Below are 23,930 nucleotides of genomic sequence, written 5' to 3'. Positions count from 1 at the left end.
CAAGTGTTACTAGGCTCTTGGCATGACTGACCCTTACTTCCTTATTAATAAAGCATTCTGACTAAAACGTGGCGTCCTTTTTGTCAAGCACTTAAAACTGGAATAAAAATGACTTATTTTTCGATATGAAACCAGCTCATCAAAAAAATATATACTCTTTAAAATGTCGTATATCTGTTTTAATATAATTGTGGAATAAGTGATTTTACTAGTGTTAAACCTATTTAATGTTCTTTTTTTACTTTTTTCAATATTTCCATTAAAAGCCGTGTAAATGCTTTACGAATATTTCCGTATAGTGATCTGTCGACTACCATCGCCAAGGCGCCAAATGGATTTTAAACTTCAAACATTTAATAATAAAAAAAAAATAAAAAAATTAAAAAAAAAAACATGCAGAAGTTTGCACACGCTATAAATACTGTGTATTTCTGTTTAATTCTATCTGTGAATGATAGTGGAATAATAGATTTCACTCATGTTTAATAAAAAAACTATTATATTTTTATACGTGTAAAGTTTTTTTCCTTAAATTTTTTTTAAAAAGTTTAAACTCATTAAAAAGAGTTTACAGTGTAACAATGAATGGCTGCAGAAAATAATAATAATAAATAAATAAAAATTTATATATAAGTTCAGTGGATCGTTTTACGAACCATTTATATTTTAAATCATCGTATGAGGAAAATTTCACTCTTTAAACTGTGTGTTTCTCATCACAAATCATTCATTCATAGAAGAGAGAAGGCATGGAATACCATAAACAAGAGAAGTAGTGCCATTTTCATTCTCCGGTATCTTTCCTTATTTCTACTAAATTGATCCGTGCTAAGGCCTTCTATGAATTCAAATTTAAAAAAAAAAAAAAAAAAAAAAAAAAAAAAAGCTTTGATTCCATGTAACGCAAATGTTTCCTCACTTTGATTCCATGTAACGCAAATGTGGATGAATAAAAGTAAACTTTCACGAATGAATTCAAAATAACCCAATGCTTGATCCAGGAGTTCCCTTGTCTTCTGGGTTCGAAACAAAATAACGAGGCTTTAGTTATAAATTGTAAAATATGTTCATCTGTAGTTCCAAGGATAATCATAAAGTGAAATACAAAAAGAATACGTTAGAGTAGTTTCTTAGCGGCAGATATCAGTAAAACCGGAACATTTTTGTGCCGCATTCGATGTCATAAATTAAAATAATGAGCGATTATGAATGAGTGAATGAATATTTCTTTTTTTCAACTCATGTCTTAACTTTAAAAAAAGTAAAAATGAATATCGGAGATCATTGCCTTTTAAATGAACAAGGGTCAGTCCACTTTTTGCGTAAGCTGTTTCTGTGCATTTCTAAAGAACCCTACTCGCCATTTTGAATTTAGCTAAAATTAAACTACGGTTCTCTTCTAGTGAGTGTGTTAATATATGTTTTCGTAGGTTTGTAAAAAAAAAAAAAACCTGAATAATAAGGCTAAAAAATAATAAGCTAAAGTTTAAAAATAACGAAAATAATCGTAAATAAATGCTTGAATAAACAGATTTTTCAATGTTTACCATGCGAAGAGGAACAATTTGCACCTCGGCAGGATCCGCCATCATGCCATCGCATTCGTACGTGTTGATGAGTGGTAATTGCGATCGTTTAACTGAACACAGAAAATAAATTGACATTTAAAATAGTGATAGATAAATGAATATATAAAACTTTTCATTTTCAAATAAGTTCATTTAACATCTTTTACAAATCAGTTTTCTTCCCTACTGCACGAGTCCCGCAGTGCACTGATCGTAAAGACACGATTTCCTGTAGAACACGGAAGTCAAGCATCACTGGCTGCGGTCAGTTAGCGGGCGGGTGACTATTCTGATCAGCGTGCGTAGGGACCGAGAATGCGCTGTATCGGTTCTCGTTAAATTGTTCTACCGTAAAGCGCAGCCGTAAGCTACCAAAGCAAGGGAGCCATCCCCTCTGCAGGGGTTCAAAATTGCAATGGCATGTCTTCGGCTCATCCTCAGGGATGTTTCCAGACCGTCGCCAATAGCCCATTGTGCACCTCTGGCGCGACTTAAATAAAGTACCTACTTCTACTGCATGAAGAGTTCCGATCAATAACGTCTTCAGTTTAGTTTTTTAAAGGAAGAATTTAATGGCAACTGCGATCGTGCAAGACAAAGAAAATAAATTGGTGTTTAAAATAATGATATATAAATGAATGGGCAGGATTGGTAAGGCATTTGGCCCATGTCTAAGAGGTCGTGAGTTCGATCCCGACCGGCTGAAGACTCCCCGTGAAGTAAATGGTGAGTGAAGAACGTCAAATATGTCGGGTCACAGAGTCCTCTATCATACCTCTGGGAGTACTGAATTGGAGATGGATCGTTCTCTAATTTAGATCAAAATTACATCTGTGGATGTATGAATGAGTTCACCCTATGAACGGGCTGTGACGTATGTGTAGCTGAAGCCGTATTCTTGGCCATAGAAAAACTTTTTCTCTTTAAATAAGTTCATTTAACATAATTTACAAATCAGTTTTTTCTCGACTACATGAAGAGTTCCTATCAATGACGTCATCGGTTGAGTTTCTTAAAGAAAGAATTTAGTGGCAATTGTTACTAAACAAAGAAAATAAATTGGTATTAATGAATTAATAAGTTCATTTAACAATATTTCCTCGTCTACTACATGAAAAGTTCCAAACAATGCCGTCATCGGTTTAGTTTCCAGAATTTTGAGAAGGGTGCGATTACAGACAAAATATTTTGAGGAGAATGCGTTTTTATAATGAAATAATTAGTGAAGGGTTCATTTGTAAGATAAAATAAAAATTTATAACGGATTTCTCTTATTAGGCCCCTCGTGAACCAACAATCAACAACACTTAAATCCTAAACATTTTAATTGTCTTATCATTAACAATATATTTTCATATTACAATGTACTATTCGATATTTGAATTTAAAAAAAACTTAAATTTACAATAAAACTGCTCGACAGTTAATAATGAGTATCTGTTTGGAAATGTGTTCTAATAAATGTATTAAACTGATCAACTTTAAGAACGGAGAAATTTGAAAAGCTTTTAACCTTCAGACAGAATCATAAAATTGAACAGAAAAAGAAGGGGGAAAAAACTAGACTTAATAGTTAGAAGACCATTACCCATATCTTTGCACATAAATGTAATTTAATGTCATGGAAAACGAACGATGTGATCAATATCTAGTTGGACATAATCCAGTTCACAAAAAACGAAAGGATCAAATTTTACTTTTCGATTCAAGATTTTTTGAAACAAGACTTTTAGTAAGGGTTAGCGTACATGTTATATTGCCCCCCCCCCCAAGAATATTTTTGTCTGTTTTTTTTTTTTTTTTATCATAATTAGCTCTTCAGCTTTGGCTTTAAAATATTTATATTGTTTTTCTAACTTGTTCGAAAAAAAAATAATAGGACCTTAATGGTTAATAAATTCAAAACTAAAACAAATGTATCATATTTTTAATCTTTATAGTTAGCGTAAAATAGTATTTATTAAATCTCTGAGTTGTTTATAGCTTAAAGCGTTCATGAAACGATTAAAACTTGTATTATCATAAGACAAAGATCCACAGTAAAGATTTTAGTGCACTTACTAGTCGGAAAGAGGCTGAAATATCGATTACATCGTTCTCACGCATGAAAGCGTGTCATTAAAAGCGTATTAAAAAAAGTAGGTTTGTAGATGAGAAATTTATCGATCCATGTAAACATAAAATACGTTTTCTTCAAAGCCAAAAACTAGTCGGATGTGCATAAAATGCATTATAAACAAAGATAAAACGCTCCATAATTATTCCACATTTTTTTCCCTTTTTTTAACATTTTTGCAATTTTATGATTAAAGGAATATTTCTCTTTTCAAATGGTTTCATTGTCAAATAATGAATCTCGACAAAAAAAATGGGGGGGGGGGAGTGTTAAATTACAATAAAAAACGTTGGCAAACTTTATAATAAGTGCTATTATAAAGCTTTCCGAATTTTCAAGTCACAGAGAAACCTGTATCTTATTACAATACCTCATTAATATTCCTAAAAACTTTCAATAAGGAAAAATGTAAATACAAATTTAACTTCAGTACTAAAAATTCAAAATCAACCAGCGCATAATTCTCTAAAATCAGAGAGTTTTTGACGAGTCTTTCCCTGAAGAGGCTGAACGTGATAGGGGTTGGATTTGATTTTTGACTTCGATAGGGGCATGCGGTGTTATATATATGGGCATTTTGTAATTGTCTTTGCAATTTTAAACATCGTATATGAAAAATAGTAAATCAAGATCGATTATGAAAGCATACATGTAACTAACATTTTAAACAATTGTGAAAGATTTTCGGCCATAAGCGGAAGAAGGTTGTAACAGGGTTGTGATGGTTTATACTTAAACCATGGCTTAAATCACGGTTTAAATCCGATGGGTTTTTATCAAAAAAAGATTATTAATTATTCAGGGCGTAAAGTACCATTTTACCCTATGCTTTCTATAAACCAAAACAAACCTAGTTTAAAAAAAAGAAAAAAGAAGAAGAAAAAAGAAGAAGAAAATGAGGAAAGAAAGAGTTTTTTTCCGAACCTGGTTTGTAGCTTAGCAAATAAACAAATTCAAAGAAGAATTGAAAACAGAAAAAAAAATATTTAAATAAAAAAAAATAAAAAAAACTCGAGCCGACAACAGGTCTGGATCTTCTTTTGTTGTTTTGGATTCTGACTCGTGGTTTTCTGGTCCAATACAATTACTTAAAAAATTCTTAATGGCATTTGATTTTTATATCATAGTAAGATAAAAATGTTACATTTTGAGATGAGCCTACTGATTAACCTTTAATCAGAATTTAAAGTAAACGTCGGTTTAATGGCAGTCAGCTTTTAATTCGTGACTGAAGCATGTAGAGTCAATAGAAATTTTTTCATGATCCTAATGTAACCTTCATTTTGAATAGTTTTAAAGAAAATCTTTGTCATTGTATCGGATGCTTTTCTGTATCCAATCTTATCAACTGATTGTTGACTTAAAGTTATCCACTCAATGGATAACCAAAGTTCAATCTGTCAATCATAACTTTTAGACTTCACGTCATTCACAGGTAATTTAATCAAGCCGAACAAATAAAATAATGAGATTCTGGAGAATTGATTGAAAGTAGTGGCAAGACAATTTCGTTTCTATTTATTTCTAGGGAAAACACAGATCCCTAACACACTACCAAAATATGATTATAAAACGCCTCTCTTTCCTACTGTCATGATTGCAACTCTATCATCTTTCTTTTTTCTTTTTTTTCTTCTTTTTTTATAGTATTTTTCTTCTTTTTTTATAGATATAGAAATACCCTTCACACAAAAGAAATTATTTCAGTTTAAATACATAATTTTATTACCTTTAAGACTGAAACCTAAATTGTGAACGATCCCCCCCCCCCCGCACTTCATAGGAGTTGATCAAAATGATCCATACGATCTCTATGTAAACAATTTTTCTTTTAGCTGCAAATGTTGTCGGTGATATTACATGGCAAATGTGAAAGATCATGCTTGAAGTTTTTACCTATTCGGATGAATCAAAATGAGGAGTTCTTTCTAGCTTTGATACCAACCATTTTGTAATCATTCTATTTATATGATTTTCAAGATAGAGTGGTTTTGAAAAAAGGATTTTAAACTTCCTTCTCTCATTTCGGCCAATGCAAATGTTGCATGTTTAAAAAGGAAACCACTTCTAATCTGATCTTTCAAATGGTACAACAGTTTTGCCAGGTAAAATCTTCGACAGGTAAAATCTTCGACAGCTAAAAATTTTTTTTTAATATAAAGTTAATATAAAGTAACCCTTGTACCATTCTTTATTTTGTTAATTTGATTTATTTTCCACGCTAAAATATGTTAATCACTTTCAGTTATTAACATTTTCGGAAATATGAAAAGTGCAGCTGGGGTTGACTAAGTGGTAGTAAAACAATAACTATAGGAAGAAGTAAAAAAAAAAAATGAGTCATTTCATTACAACATGGCTGTTCAATTTATTTCTGTTATACATTTATGTTTAGATTATTAATAAGCCATGGTGGGGGTAAATAATTTTTTTTCTAAACTTCAAAAGCTAATAATATTTCACTACACGTCAAAACAGGTTAATAGGCTTTTATACCGAATAACAAAAAAAGGTTGGCCTGCAGTTTATAAAAACTGAACTAAAAATAGGAGCCAGGACCCATTTTTTAAAAATCAGTATGTTATGAAAAGTAGCTTGAATTTAAACGTAGAGAGTAGCATAGTTTAGAAAGTAGTATAAACGCTTTTTAATTTTATGTCAACTTTTACTTAACTATAGGAGGACAGCTGCAATTTTAAGGGGGACTGGGATTTAAAGATCCTTTGTGTATTCCACTCTGATATAAACAGTTCTTACTCCAGGAAAGATAAAACAAACTAGTTATAAAAATACTTAATTTCTATCTTTTGTTTGGAAAAAGTGAATTATTTCTGACTCTACCATTATTTATTAACAGTTGTTTATTTGAAAGAATCTTCACAAGCAGACAAATGTTTATGCCCCAGAACCGATCACAAAACCATTTAATATTTGGCTTATAATACATGTATATAATTTTTTTTCGCAAATTCTTCTCGGTATAAGTGTTATCCATTTTGTCTCACATTTCGAATCTGTAATCATATAGTTGTAAATGTTTTAAAACTGAAGTGGTAGCTAAAATGATAAATTGTCAACTTAGACATTGGAATCATAGTATCACGTTTTTTATAACAACACTTTTGCAACTTGAAAAAAAAAATAGGTCAAAAAGGGTCGCATCATGAGTGATGATAAATTCTTCATGAAGCCTCCCAGTATCCAAAAATATTTAAAATTCCGGGTGTTGTACATTTGTGGAATGAAAAACATGACAACACATATTTTAATAATTATTATTTAATAAATCTGAACAGCGTCTAGCATTTTAACGAGAGAATAAATAACTTCATTGAAGTGTTCATTTAAACAAGACAACGTGTTGCCTTCGATTATTTCAAACGATAAATCAATGATTGTAATAAAAAGAATGAGTGACTCACCGGCTATCCTGAGAACGGCTCGATCAGCTGGATCTAGTTGAAGAATACTCAACGGTTTATCCTTCATCCATTCTGACAAGCTCGCCTGAAATGAGTGAGCATCATGTACCACTCCGTACCACCCCCATACACAATATTCCATATTTACACTTCCCCAACAAATATCAGGGACTTCCCTCGAATAGGGTCATGAAAATTCATATTTTTAATCCCCCCACTCAATAGGCGTCCTACCACACCACTAAACATTCCTATAAAAATACACACATATAAAAAAAGTGTGTTTTTATTTGTATCGTTAGAAATTAATATATTATAAAATGTGTTCGATAGAGAGAGTGACCGGCATAACATATGAATTATTTTTCGATCGCGTGTTGTTTTCTCTCTCTATGATCTGGGGAGAGAGCACCTCATTTCAGAGAAGAATGAAGGGTTGCAACGAAAAGTGGCATGTTTTCGCCAATGCGGCTCGCTTTTTGGAACGGAGGGAATTGATTTCAGCCAAGAAACGCTTGGTTTCAACTCACTTCCCTAGTAAGTAATTTTAAGATCGTTTGATTAGCTTCCATTTCTGTGCGTGTGCTGCGAAAGATAAAGAAGATTTGAGTTTGATATTCATATTAAAATAATAGTAATGAAAACAAAAACCTTTCCATTGAATGTTTTGGATATTAGAGTTACGCTATTGTTTACGTAAAATTATAATCATGGAGATTTTCGCTAAAACTACCAGTTTAATGACAGAAATATATAAGTTTATTTTATGTTCTTTGATTCTTTATAAAAGCATTAAAAGCTCGAGGTTCCCTCAAAAATTTTTTAAAAGGATAAAGGCAAGTCATTTAATTATTTTTATCCTTAAATTATAAAACTAAATGATTAAAATATCCTAATTCTAAAAAGCAGTGTAATAAGTACTAAAAAATCTGTTACATTAGTACTAAAATATAAAATCCAAAAAAAGCAGTTTGAAAATAAAATAAACATTTCGTTCATATTCAAAACTTTATCTGTAATTGATTTTGTAAACTGAAGAAATTTCAAGTATAGTTTCTCTTAGATTTAAATAATTGCAAATACAGGTAAGTGCACATTTGAAAAATTATTGTTTGAAAGTGAGTCATCAGTTCATACTTACTAACTATTTATCTCTATTCCATAACCATAAATTATTAAAATTCTTAATTTCACTTATTTTTACCTCAATGAATACAGAATAATGAAAAAAGTCTAAATAGGTCGAAATGAAAATTTTTCGTCAAAAGGGTTAATAAGATCCATATTTGGGACTGGAATCATGGGAGATAATTGCTTGGAAAAATTTAAAGAATGGTGATAACTATTTTGCGCTTGATATTATTTAAGCTTTACTTCCATATAAAATTTATGAATTCAGAGGGACATTTTTTTTAAAAATATAAAGAAGTGTATATAAAAGTAAACGTGTAAAAATATAAGAACGTTTTTTTTTAAATATAAAAAATGTACCGAAATTTAATTAAAAAATATATTGGGTCGATAGTAATTAGTTAAAAAAATTTATTTTATCGATCTTTTTCTACCAGCTTTTAAAATCTTTCTGGAAAGTGTCTACCCTGTTTTCTTAAGATATTTTAAGACTTAGCACTAGAAAATTCCAAATCAATTTAAGCACTCATTTTCTTGAAGGTACTTTTTTCTTCGGCACTTCATGACGAGGAAACAGCTTTCCTCGGTGGCAGATTGAAGACATGGTTACCAGTTTGTCTGAGAACTAAAGGCGGCCGATGCGTCACAGTCTCAAAATTCAGGAGCCTTCACTAGCATGACTCCCTTAGCTGAAAACTCGCTGTTACGGGATTTGCATCATCACAAGTAGTTATATTTTCGTAAACAATGAGGTTTTCCATCATTGCGAAAATTTAGGTAATAGCAAATGTTAGTTGACTTTCAATCGTAACAATTAAATTATTGTAATTAAAATCTTAAATTCTTTTTATTCCCGTGACTTTTTTTCAGATTTTCCTACGTGTTTCAAACAATACGTACATTTATCATCATACAGATTAGTATTATATGTAGGAACAATAATTTAAATATTTATCGTAGCATTAAATTACTACTTTAAAAACCTAATAAAAGCTGCAGATGCATAAAAAAATGCTAAGCATTATTTCTAAAAAACAGTGCTTAATAGTTTAAAATTGCTAACGGTTTTATATGTCTATCGCGAGAAACAGAAAGAAATTTAAAAACGGCTTTTTAAGACAACATTTTAAGAACGAGAGATTTCACGTTTTCGAACTTTTTGTACGTTATGTAGTTTTATAATATTAGAGCACAGAAAGTATAACATCTTTCAAAAATTATTCACAGAGTTCGAATATTGATCTCTTTGCTTGAGAGCTATGACACCAAATGATTGAAAAAATAAACGCGTTTTTTTTTTTAAAAGCATAGTGCTCAAGCGTTACGAATTCAACATTTCCACGTAAGAGATGTATAAAAAAAACCTCAGTTAACACGAAAACCAGTAACAGCGAAATAAAACGTGTTTTTAACTAGATTTCCACTACATTTTATGGTTGTTACTCATTTTCTTCATTTTAAAAGAAAAAAGTTCGGCAATAATTGAAAAAAAAAATCGAAAAAGAAGAAAAAATTATGTCATCAATATAAAGTCACTTCCAATGACTGCCACATTTAAATAAGACTTGAATGATGTTCTTTACCTGAATGACTGTAAAGTGTCATTCAGGTAAAGTGCTTTTTGGTATCCTTCTCCTCACATTCTCTTGGAGATGGAAGTTAAAGAAAAGAACATGACGACCACCTGTTAATGTTACGTTATCAAAAAACCACAATTATAAAAGAAAATTTTGACTTACATAGAGGCATTATCCTGTTGGAAAATTTGACTTGGGCAATAAGCGTAGCGAGGGAAAAAAAAATTTTTTTTGAAAAGGCACGTGTTTGTTTATTGATTTTTTTTGACTTTGACTTTTTTTTTGTTTATTTTTCAGAAAATGAATATTAAAATTGAAACTCTAAAAGAAATACATAGAGAACATTTTGTATATGTCTTTAATTGTAAGAGTCATTTTCTGTATTTCACGGAGAAGTTTATAACTGTTATATTGATCATAATTCAAAAATTTCGAGGAACATGACGGATTCTATAATGTATTCAGGGCATATTGTAAACCCTAAACAGTTTAAATTTTGAATTTTTTATTCTCTTAAAATTAAAAAAAAAAAAAAAAAAAATAATCCATAGCATAATTTCGTTTTTATAAGCACTTCTTGTAAAGGATTGATGTACTTATTTCGAGGCATGATTATCTAAAGTGCATTTTTAAACAAAAATTATAAAGAAATGCTCGTGTTTCATAATGTTTTATTCCTAGACTTCTTTTTAAACATTTTTTTAAGTAAATATTAGGAAATTCTTTCCATAGGAATTATATTCCTATTTAAATTTCAAAAATATAATTGCGATTGAGGAATAGTACACAATTCTAATTGTCACAAAATATGTTTAAAAAAAAAAAAAAGAAAAGTAAAAATAAATTTAACCTGGACTTGAAATGAGTGATGGAATTGCTTTGCTCAAAACGTAAAAAAGTTTTTACAAATTTAGTTACTAGTATGCGGAACTAGTATGCTAGTTTTTAACTAGTATGCGGAAGATTGTGAGACAATGAAATCCGTCAAAATGTACTTTATTTATAATTTAAGAGTGAAATTCCTTAATAGGAGATTCATTTGAACTCTGAAAGAATAATATTTTCACTTCCTGTGCCACTTTTCATATTTTTATGATTTTAGTGCCGCCATCCAAGTCCTGATCAAAAGTTATGTAAGAGATAACGAAATAAAATAATTTAATACACATTCTATTGTAACATGCAGAAAATGTGTACGATTGACTTAAAAATTCAGTGATGAAAAAAAGGATATTGCGTATGAAAATGAAACTCATTGGCTAAAAATTATTAGAATTATCGAATTATACCTAGAAATTTATACTGGAAGCACATCAGAATATAAGTGTATAGAGACCTAAACATGTTGTTTAAGACAAAATAATATATTTAATAGTTGCTATAAGACAAAACGATACTAAAAACTGTGGCCGAGTCCATGCCTATGGTATTCGGCCTCCCATTAACAGATGACAATAAATGGATTTCTACTAATCGGGTCACCGAAAACTTTTTTTTTTTCTCCATCCTATCCACACAAAACTTTCTCTCCTATTCTATATACTTAAGAATAGACCTAAAATTCTGCTTAATTGTTTTTATGACGCAAATTGTTTGCATGATATATAAAATGAAACAGTATAGATGTAGGGGAAATCTTCTCCTATAGAAATCCCAGGAAATGAAGACTCGCATAAACTATACTCACACGCCTGATAGGAAATTATTTTGACACTGTCATGCCTTCCAACTTTTTAATGAATATTTAATGTCGCAGTAAGTATTAGAATTAAACATTTTATCATAGATTTAAGAAATTTCATTTAGAACCACCACTACAAACAACTTAAGTATAAAACCCATTAGTTTTGAAAAAGAAGTTTTTGTATGTGGGTAAAATGAAACAAATTTAATTTTTCCTTATTTGGCTTTAAATGTTAGAGGTGACTAGTATTTGATGAGACTGGTGAACACATTTTTTGTTTTTATACAAGCAATTAATTTTCTTCCGAAAGCTACAGTTTTTTATTTGGATAGCAGGCATTAAATGATTTTCAATTGGTGATAAATTGTGTAAATCAAGTTGTTTTTCAAAGGAACAGAAAACTGATCACTTTCTCTCCAGTCAAAGTAAATAACTTGTCATTGCACTTCTCACCTGAAAATCCAATACCTATAAGTGTTAACCAAAATGAAGATATAAAAGAAACAGGGAACATTGGAGAAACAATTTCGAAAATAAATAAGACAAAGAAGTTCACAAAAATAAAAGATGTACAAAAACGAATAAAACTGATAAAAAAATAAAAATTTCAAATGTTTCTGAGATAAATTCTAATAATAAGCGCGCACATTGTCAAATTGACATCAACGAAGCACCGAAATTAATAGAAAGTGCAAAAAATTCTGATTTACTCAGAATCCTAAAACAATATGAGGACATATTGGCAAAGAATAAATATGATGTAGGCAAAGTTAGAATAGAACCACAACGGGTGAGGTTGACTTCTTATTTGCCGATCTCTTTAAGGCCATATAAAACATCTCCGAAACAACAGGAAGAAATCGATAACCAAATTCAGGAATTATTAAAGCATAATATAATAAAAGAAAGTTCTTCTCCATATTCTGCTCCAGTAACACTAGTATTTAAAAAGGAGGAAAGTGAAAAAACTCGTTTATGTGTAGATTTCAGAGAATTAAATCAGGTGACGAAGTCGGATGCTGAACCGTTACCTCTCATGGAATCTTGATAAATTAGCTCAAAGTTCGTATTCTTCTTCTATTGACCTAGTTCGTAGGTATTGGCATTTAAAACTCCACCCAGAAGACACAGAAAAACTAGCATTTGCGATACGAATGGTTACGTTTACCTTTTGGTTGGAAAAATGCCCCAAAAATTTTTCAAAGAGCTATTCGTAGAACCCATACTAAGCATTGAATTAAATTTGTTGCAAATTATTTTGATGATATAATTATTTTTTCAAACAGTTATTCTGAGCATTTAGATCATATTAAACAAATTTCTGATGTATGTAGACAAGAAAATATTAAATTAAAATTTTCTAAACCTAAAATTGACTTTTGCAACAAAAAATTGACTTTTTGGGGTATGAAATAACAAACGGCACTGTTACCCCTAATAATAGTAATATTGAAGTTATAAAAAAATAAAAACCTCCTACAAATGTAGAATCTTGCAAAGATTTCTGGGATTCATTAATGTTTATAACAAACTTATAGATAGCTATGCAACTATTCGAGCTCCACTAAATAATTTGTTAAAAAAGGATACTAAATGGATATGGACAGCTGAATGTCAAAAATCTTTTGAATATCTAAAATCAGCTTTAACTAGTGAACCAATAATAAAAATACTTAATCCTTCTCATGATTGTCCTATTTTTGTTGATGCCAGTACGAATGGTATTGGAGCTGTACTTAAACATTGTGATAAATCTGGTGCTCTGTATCCCGTAGCGTTCCACTCCCGCTCATTGAAGGATTATGAAAAGAACTATTTTATCACTGAGTTGGAATGTCATACTATTGTGGACACATTAAATAAATTTCATCATTACTTTTTTTTGGAAAAACAATTTACTACACATAAGGACCATGCAGCCCTCCTCTGGCTTAAAAATGTTAAAAATCTTATAGGGCGATTATTTCGCTGGACCTTACACCTTAGCATGTATGATTACGTTGTAAAATGTATAAAAAGTAGTACGAATATGGAAGCAGATATGCTGTCGAGAGAAACACCAGATTCAAATGTAAATGTAAGCAATGATGCAAGTCAAGTATGTCCCTCAGTGGACTGATCGTTAAGACACGGTTCCCAGCAGATCACCGAAGTCAAGCATCATTGGCTACGGTCAGTGTGAGGGTGGGTGACCACTTGGATCAGTCTGCGTAGGGACCGAGGGTGTGCGGTATCGGTCCTCGTTAAACTGTGCTACCGTAAAGTGCTCGACTTCGCGCGCAGGTCGTCGGGCTACCGAAGCGGGGGTGCCATCCCCTCCGCAGAGGATCAAAATTGTGATGGCATGTCTTCGGATCATCCTCCGGGATGTTTCCCAGACATTCGCCAATAGCCCATTGTGCAGCTCTAGTGCGACGTAAATTAACAACAACAACAGCAAGTCAAGTATCACATCTTTTGCAATTAAATGAAATTATTAAGGCTCAAAAATGTGACAATTTAACTGGAAAATTTGTAGTAATTAATGATGTATTATGTCTTCGTAAAAAAGGGTTTACTAAAATTGTAGTACCTTTTTCATTTCTCAAAATTGCTCATGAAAAATTTTGACATCCTGGTATTCAAAAAACAATTAATTTATTAACTTCTGTATATTATTGGCAAAACATTACTTCTGATATAACTAAATTTATTAAGCATTGTCACGCATGTCAATTAAATAAGAAGCCCCGACAAAAAAGATTTGGGCTTTTACAATCGATGCCTCCTGTTGATAAACCATTTGATTTACTTGCAATTGATAGTGTTGGTGATCTTAACCATTATAATTCAGCGAAAAAATATTTGACCTTAATTATTGATCATCTTACGCGATATATATGGGCGTTCGCTTCAAAATCTATTACAACAGAAACTTATCCGACTTTTCTTCATCAAATTTTCCAGAATCAAATACCTATAAATCTCTTAAGTGATAGAAATGTAGCTTTTACATCTTTGCATTTCAAAATATTTCTTAAGCATCATAAAGTTAAGCAACTTTTAACGACAGCGCATAGGCCTGAAACTAATGGCAAGGTAGAGAGATTAGGACAAACAATAATCACGCTCTTAAAATGTAAAATTAATGAAAATTCTTCCAGGATACCGTGGCCTAAACTATTAAAAGAAGTTGTTCAGGAATATAATTTAACTCCTCACTCAGTTGCGAAATTCCCTCCAGCATATTTATTAAATTGCATAGTTCCATACGAAAATCCTTTAAAAGTAGATATTTATCCTCCACTTGAAGAAACTGGGAAAATAGCTATCGAAAACACAAAACGATTCCACGAGAAAAATAAAGTTTATTATGATTCTAGATTTGTAGATATAAACTTTTCACCAGGTGACACAGTCATGTATGAAAAGTTCAAATATCCTAACACTAGAAAACTTTTAGTGGTCCTTATAACATCATTTAAAAAGATGTCTGATGTAAAATATGAAATAAATAAAAGGAATAGTCATACTTAAGAAAAAACAGAAATAGTACATGTTTCCAAACTAAGATAATATTATGAACCAAAGAAATTAAAGCTTAATCATGAATAAAATATATTAAGTAAAAAATATAAATATTAAAGAGAAAAACAAATATATGATTTGCTTTGCATTATATAAATTTAATGATATTAAATTGTCATGGACATGGTTCGTTTGAACATGTTACTCCTTTTTTGACGGAAGATCTGACCCCTCAAAATTTCTACAACTGGTGTGTTTACCTGTATTCAAAATAAATATGGGGCGAGGTTTCTCATATGGTCTAACCATAAACAAATCATATTTTTCATTGTCGTATATTTTGAGGTAGGATCTTCCATATCAATATTGCTGAGATAAAAGACGGTTTTCCTCCTTTTGGGGACTACAACGTTGTATCCAGCAGTGGCGTACGCAGAATTTTTTCAAGGGGGTGTTCATAATTTTCTGAAACTACTAAAAGAAATTCGGTCTGTAATAAAGCAGTATTATTTCCCTAATTTAGACAGCTAGACAATTTTGACTTTTTATTTAGACAACATTGTTTAGTTAAATTTTGATTTGATTTTTTAAGTTTAAGAACATAATATCTTCTGAAAAAAGTCCAATGTCATATGGGTGAGAAGTAACACTTTGAGGGCCACTTTCACATTCATCAGATTTTGTTATGCTAGAAGCGTTTTCTTCAACGGAAGTATCACATTTCTGTACAACAGAAAAACTTGCATTGGTACTAGATGCTGTCACCTCACTAATTTCAGGTCTTGACTTTTTCTCAAAATAATTAAAAATTCTTGCATTTTGACATCCTAAAGAACAGTATAATATATATATATATATATGTATATATATATATATATATATATATATATATATATATATATATATATATATATATATATATATATATATATATATATATATATATATATATATATATATATATATATATATATATATATTATATATATATTATATATATATATATATGTTTAAACCCCTAAACCCCTCCCTTGCGTACGTTACTGGTATCCAGTAACAAGCCCTTAACGATACTAGAATCTTAAATTCTAGAGTAACGACACATTTGTGTCCTTTTCTTATTTCTTTCCTTCACTTTCAAAAGATGTGTGGATAATGAAATTCTGTACATGTGTTTTTAAGTTTATTACTTATAATTTGTCTTCTTTATATCAACTTTAAAAAAAGAAGAAGAAAAGTCTTCACTTACAGCATTTTGTGGTGTTAATACACAGAATTTTTCAAGGGAGAAAAAAAATGAATAATATTAGAGACTCTAATTCTTGTTGTTATGTTTTATGAGTACATAAACTTTGATACATTACTTATAGAAGATATTGTGATGTAAACATTACATACTGTTATGCGTAATAGGTATGCAAGTTTTCTTGTACATAGCTTTTACTTTACATTTGTTATTTTTGTTTTGCTTGAATGTTTTTTATTTGATTATTTAATGTGTGTTTTGTTATTGTTTCATTAAAAATTCTGATGGAAGGGGTTGCAAGTAATTAAACATAGTTTTTCCCCTAAGTTCCAAATTTAATATGAAAAGAAAATTTTTTCGGAGAGGGGGGTGTAATATAGATTGCGTCATACCAGTCCTTCTATATTAAAATAAGCTTAAAACAGATGTCTCTTATCAGTTTTGAGATGTAGAAATCGTTCTCTCACAAAGAGCCATGAAAATTCAAGAGACCAATTAACAGATTATTTTCTGAAGTTAATGGTCAATAATTCTTAGAGAAGTACGCACTAAGAAAGTCCCGAAAATTCCCCAGCGTCGGAATGGCGCCATCTTTTTAGCAAATCAAAATCTCTAAATTTTCCCATTTTAATGACGTTTCATTAAGATAAGGATATTCTTGCAACCTATTCCCTTTCAAAATCCCCGTTTAAATATCAGGAGCAGCAAAATTTCGTGGCTTTTTTCCTATTTTCATGGGTAGATAAATCTGCACCAAATCTCAACATCCCTGCCATGGAAATCCCACCAATGTAATCCACTCAAAAATCCAAAGAACACTGTTTTAAATAATTTATTATCAAATAATAAAATGCCTATATTTTTTAATCAGCCTAAGTCTCTTACATTATCTAGCCTTTACTAGCATTAAGGCATGTTATTACATATATGCCTTATGCAGAGCCGGATTATACCTTTCGTAGGCCCTAGGCACAGCCGTTTTTGGGCCCTCCCCTCCTTCCCCCACTCCTCCCCTTTTTTCAAAATATATGCTAAAATTTTCTTGCATATTTTTTTTTTTTTTTACATTTTTATTAATATTGATTTTAATTTGAATACGACATTTTGCGTAGTTTGGAATTCGAAAGCATAATACAAGATTTCGTTGAATCCAAAAATCGCAAAAAAGTAATATATTAGATCATAAGATTCTGCAAAATAATTTATTACCGAAAAATATTATATTTTTATTTGTATCTTCATAATTTTGTGCAAAATACACTTGCTGTTTTTAAAGCTAAATTACTTTTGTCAACAAATTTTTTTCTCCCAATTTTTTCGTAGGCCCCTGAATTTCGTAGGCCCTAGGCACGTGCCTAGTGTGCCTATAGGTTAATCCGGCCCTGGCCTTATGCTAGTAAACATATATGCCTTAGCATATTACACACACACACACGCACGCACACACTCACACACAAAGCAAAAGGCTTACGCTTACTTTTTTAACAAGGTCGTTGTTCTTTTGTTTGTGTATTATAGCTAAAATTCCAGCTATTAAATGCGAAGAATTAGAATTTTAAAAAAGAAAACAATAAAGTTTCTTCTCCTTAACGCTTTAACTTTTATTTTATTAGGTTTTGTTATTCATCTCTATAAATAACAAGTTTCGGTCATAAACTTTGAAATAACCTTTAAATGATTCATTTTTATACGCAGGACACATTCTTTATATTTTAAATTAAATTTATAATTAAAGTGCTATGGCGGAAAAAAAATTAGTTAAAAAAGCTTTCTGAATTCATCTGAACCTAAAAAAAATCACTTAATAATTGGTGCGTCAATTTTAACTATCTAGATATAACGCGTGAAAAAATCAACTTTATAACACTTTTAAAAGCTTCAGTTATAAGACTTTATTAAAAATGTTAAAACAAAATTTATTCATGGTACAATTGTAGGAGATAGTTTTTTTAATCTCCCTTTTAAACACACACTACTTGGTTAAATTTTTAAAACACATGGCCCCCATCTCAGTCACCCGTTGCCACCCTCAGCAACAAGTGAAGGAAAAATATCACTATGGTGATTTTGGTTGGTTGGCGCGGGGCCGGAGGCCATAGCGACCAACCCGTTTGTGATAACTTTTCTTTTAGAGTAGTACTATAATCTAAAGCAGTGGTTTCCAAACCATGTACAGAGGAACACTAAGGATCCATAAAAAGGTCGCAGGGGCTCCGACATTTAGGATTTTTCTCTTTTATACTAGTTATAATTTTTGAAAGTTGTAGTTAAATAGATATCCGATTAATTACCCGTTGTTTTGTTTAATATTTTCGTTATTTTTATTGAAATTATTTAATTAAAATGCTTGAGAAGAAGGGAAACTAAAATAATTCTTTTAAATGAATAATGAAAAGGACACAATTATGAAAATTTGAATTAGTATTTTGCATAGCGAAAAGAATAACCCAATTTAACAATTAAAAAATACGTCACAACCATTTTCAACATTTATTTTGGTCACTTTTAGTCTTTATTTCAATGAAAGCCAAATCAAATTTTAACTCATATGTATAGTCAGTTCATACGCTCACCAAAATTAAATGAGTAGATTATTTGCAGCTACAAATATAAGTCTAACATAATATCATATTAATCAATCGCTAAGAAATCATATTTTATTCATTCCTTTCATTTTAGCAGCCGGCCAAATTCTGAGCTTTTGACTTTCAGAGGTTTGTAACCAGAAGACGAAGGAACTCTTGGATCAAGCATTGGAATTAATTTTGCCATCGTGGAGGAAGTTCTGATAGAACAAACCAGCTTTTGCTTTATATGGAGAAAAGAAACCACGAAACCTCCCACGGTTAGCCCGATGACACGATTACTTACCCAGGATCCGCCTACCACTAAGGATAGTTTATATCAGCATTGTGGTTGGTGAGAGGCGGTCGCAGAAGAATTCTTATCGACCTGCCACCGCTAGGATTCGAACTTGAGTCTTATCATTGAACGCTTTAATTCCTGAGCCATCCAGTTTCATTATTCATTCATTTTCAAAATAATTAATAAAATGTCAATCATTCAATATTTTCATTTATTTATAAATTGATTCTTTAAATCTCGGGGTTTCGCGAAAAGAGGATCTATCATTTAGTGTTCCATATCCAACTCGAGCATTCAATCAAAACTTGAGTCCTTCAATGAGGGAATTTTAAACCTGAATAGCTGAACACCACATTTTTCTAACAGACATACTATTATTGAATGAAGCTGTTACGTGCATGTGAGATTTTATCTGATTATTACTCTTTATGGATGACAATCTTTTCTAAAGTGAAACTATGGATGTTCTTAGTTGTTCCGATCTACTAAAACATTTGTCGCTTTAAAGTAAATATAGGCGGATGTAAAAATTAGTGAGTATGTTTTTTCAATCGAAGCTAATATTAAACATAGCCTCTTGAGAAAAGTGAACTACTGCCGTAGTAGTTCTCTTAATCGACAGTTTTATAAGAAGATAAATTGGAAAAGTATTCTTCATTCATGCCTTGATCTAAGTTTAGGGTGAAGTTCCTGTCCTCGGTCCTTCATCTGAGATTCCCCCCTCCCCCCAGGGGACTGTTGGCATATTCAATCTGGCCATCTTCAATGGGAGATATTTTTTTTAAATGTTTAAAGTGGTAGAAAATGTTACGCTTTACCATCTTATTTTTTGTTTTATAAAATTTGATTTTAAACTATTTTAACCAATACTATATTTAAACAAATATAAAATCTAATGTGCAAACTAAATTGAGCTTAATTGTTATTTTTCATTCAGTCTTTTCCTTTATATTTAGCCCACTATTCGAAACATCTAAAAATGTGTATTAAATCTTCAATATGTATAGTTAAGTCATTTAAACGTAACGATAGTCATTTTAAAAATTAAATTTATTGAAACAAGAATGCATAAATGTGGTTAACAGATTAAATGTAAAAATATAATCTACCGGTGAATCCGGAAGATTTTGAAGATATGCATGCGACAGAGAAAAAGAAATTTAAAATAAGTAATAAATTCCTAAGAATAAATTTTCTTCTACCAACTATCTCTTCATTTTTAAAAAAGTAAAAGATAATGGCATCTCTTTCAAATAAAAATTTAAAAAAACAATAACATATATAAAAAATTTATTTTTGGTGAATCGATTTCAATGTTTTTGAAAATTTGCATTCTCAGGCCAAGTAATTTTTTTCTTTTTTTATTTATCTTCTTATTCTCTTTTCATTTTCGATAATTTAAATTTTTTTTTATTTTTTTATTATCATTTTTTTTTTACTATTGCTTAATACGTAAATGTATGCATAAGTGAATATGCGTACTTCAATTCACGTTTCATTAAAATCTAATTTATAAACATGACACTAATGTGACAAAAATCAATCTCTGCATTTACAGGATCCATCACATTAGAAATGCTCGTTAAAATTAGAAATACCCGTCCCTTACTGAATCGGAATTTACCCGCTTCTTATGAAAAAAATATGAGTTTCATATAGGGGAGAATCGGGTATCCCGGCCCACTGTCAATTTCATATGTATAGAATATTTTTTCATGTCAATGGGCCATCGGACATTAATTGTTATATTAAAAAAAGATTATTTTCAAAGTTTCAAGTATTTATGCAGCTGTTAACATGGTAAACAATAGTTTTGAAAATATGTTGAATACAGTAGTCATGAAATTAAGAAAAATTGGTTGAATGTTTCGATTAAACTTCATTTTAATACTAAAAAAATAACTTTTTCTATACATACAGCATTAAAGTATGTAGTCTTAAGTTTAATTTGCACAAAGAAAGAAGTTTGTATGTGAAAAATTGTTCGAGTAATTACAAATTTACAAAAAAATTGGATTTCGGGTAGCCCCGCTCACATGAATGACGGGTATCAACGACCCATTTTACTTCGTTGATAAATGTACGGTTGCAAAGATTATTATTTTATTGTTTCAAATTTGAATGTTACATGCATTTTTAACAACAAATATTGTTATTAAATGACTGTTATTGAATGATAGAATTCACTAAAAGTGTATAAATATGTAATAAATAAAATAATTTTGTGATAAAAATGATAAACGAGGTTTACCTATTCTCAATACATTGGTCATTTTCATTTACACCTGAAAAAACAGTCAAAAAGCATAATTTTTGTAACTGGGCGGGGCTACCCGACACATTTTGAAAAGAGCTGAAAAACATGTTTTTTTAAATTTCTATTTTTTTAAGTTAAACTATTCTTTTCTTGGTTTATTCTTTTTGCATTTTTTAATTAGATGATAAAACAATAGAAATATACAAAAATATTGATTATTACTCATTATTATACAGAAATATAAGCAATACTCCTTAAGTGAGCGGGGCTACCCGACTCTCCCCTAAATGCAATTTGTTAAAATACATTTGTAATTGTTAAAGTTTCTGAAATAAAAATCAATAGATTTAATTGAAAAAAAATCATGCATTAGATCGTATTCTTAAAGGATATTTATTGGGATCATTTCCGGGGGAAAATGAGAATACAAATGTAAGTAATTAAACCAGTTCAATGAAAGAACTTTTCAGTAAAAAAAACCCTCCATAATGGCTTGTCTGAATAAATGTTTCTTAAAAATAAAAATAAAAACCACGATCTCACTTTCTAAACGCCTCCATTCATTGATTTGGTAAATAGTATAATAAAAAAAAATGAAGGGACCACCTGCTTTGAGATTAGAACATCATCTGCTTCTCCCTTCTACCCCCCCCCCTCCCTCACTCGCTGTTTCTGGTTCATTCAGAGAAAATACATTCACTTGTTCTTATGCCAAAGAATAAATGTTCTTTACTTCAGTTAGATAAACCCTCTGGAATTGTAATTGTTACGCGTACTTGATGCACTGTTTATCGTTTTTTTTCTTACTTATTTATCTATTTAAAGTTTCTGATGAAGGATGGTATAGATGCCACTCTGTACGAGCCGTAGTTGAAGAAAATTTTTCTTAGTGATTGCAGTAGACCTCAAAAATAACCACGTGGCGAGTGAACAAGAAAAAGTGAGGAGTTAAATTAAATAAACAACGGATCACTTTTTCCCATCGCTTTTTTTAAAAAAATAAATAAATCGTTTAATGATATATGAATGAGACTCTGGAAAACAGGATTTTCATAAAAATGGCCTTCATTCAAAATGTTGATCCTTCACAATCCATGGAAAGATTCACGTGGAAAGAGAGTTCTTTAATAATTCACACATTTCAAAGGTGTAATGTATACACAAAGTGTATTTTTGCCTCCCACAATGATTAAATAATAAGTTCTTTGAAGTCACTATGTTTAACTAAATTTTGTCAAATATTTATATTATTATTATTTTGAATTACGGTCAAGGACTATGTATACAGCTTAATAATTAGTTTACCGGCCACTGGCTACAAACTGAAAACTTTAATTCTCAGCTCTAGATGGCAGATTCTTTTACATAAAAAAATGAAGGGACCACCCTGAATAACTTTTGATCGAATCTTCGCGTTCTAAGACTGAGGGAGTGACCTAAAATATGCTAATGAATTAATGCGGACGATAATTTAATTACGAATCATTCAAACAGAAAAACGTACTTTCCCTGAATGAATATTCCATTTTTCGTCGGATTTCTGATCCCTAAGAGTCCCCGTCGTTAGATCAGAAGAGCGACGCAAAATTTGGAACTAATTTTACTTTTTACTTACGCTAGTTTTACTTAGTGCTAATTTTACTCTTTACTTATTTCGTCCTGTCTCGAGAACTTTTCAAGCGAATTGAAAAATTTTTGCACTTCCAAAGATAATTATACAAAGCTAATTATCACTTATCCAAAGATAATTCCATTCTAAAAATAATTTTTAGTAAATATTTTTTATATATTATTATTTTATTTTATAATAGTAGAAGAAAATTCGAATTGTAAGGTATTCAATTTTCTTATTACACCATTGTAAAGAAGGTAATTTTAAATCTCAAAATACAAAATTTGAGCCAAATCGCTTGAATAGTTCCTGCGAAATCGAATTATAAATATATGAATTTTTATTTTTTGAAATTTATAACATGAAAAAAATTAAATAAAAATTAATATTAAAATTTAGCATGTGTTTTTTTTTAATCTTTTTTTATTCACAAAATGTACGTGAAAGTAAGAGTGCGCTTATACTATCAATAAATATTTATTTTTGTTTTCTATAAATGATTTATTAATGTTAAATTAACTACATGAGAAACCAACAAATATAAAATTATTTAATCTGCTGAATCAAAATGTTTTTATTTCAAAAAATCTCAGTGATTGTTAAACTTTTTGTTACCTTTTCTTCAAGCGTGACATCATTTACAACTTACGTTTTAATGTACACATTATTAGTTTAAAGTTTTAAAAAAAATCGTTTTAACAACTATGGCGTATCAATAATTCGTAAAAGAACTATTAGTTAGACAGTTCAGCTTTGACTGTTGACTAAGTAATTTTATATTTTGAAAATTATTCCTTTTCAAATTATTTTTTACTACGACTGTATAAAATCTTTTCCGACATCCATAAAAATCGTGGATAACCATCTTTTACATTTTCTAGTTCTGATTCTTTGTAGTAATAGTCATATAACAATTGCTATTACTCTTTTAAAAACGGAATATTT

General features: G+C 30.3%; 1 protein-coding gene across 3 annotated transcripts in view; it reads right to left on the bottom strand.

Annotated features, from left to right (window-relative positions):
• The window catches only part of shot (dystonin-like protein short stop), a 245,124-nt gene extending 237,595 nt beyond the window's left edge, over nucleotides 1-7,529 (bottom strand). For all 3 annotated transcript variants that reach the window (XM_016051216.4, XM_071180282.2, XM_043046522.3), the window contains exon 1: nucleotides 7,107-7,529. In XM_016051216.4, coding sequence (XP_015906702.3) covers nucleotides 7,107-7,248 — 142 coding nt within the window. In that variant the 5' untranslated portion in view covers nucleotides 7,249-7,529. The remainder of the gene's footprint in view (nucleotides 1-7,106) is intronic.
• Nucleotides 7,530-23,930: the final 16,401 nt, after the last annotated feature.

Source organism: Parasteatoda tepidariorum, chromosome 1 (genome assembly GCF_982258835.1).
Source record: "Parasteatoda tepidariorum strain Cologne lab strain chromosome 1, Ptep-v5.0, whole genome shotgun sequence".
Lineage (NCBI taxonomy): Eukaryota > Metazoa > Arthropoda > Arachnida > Araneae > Theridiidae > Parasteatoda > Parasteatoda tepidariorum.
Note: the sequence above shows the minus strand (reverse complement) of the source record. Positions and strands in the feature narration are given on the sequence as shown.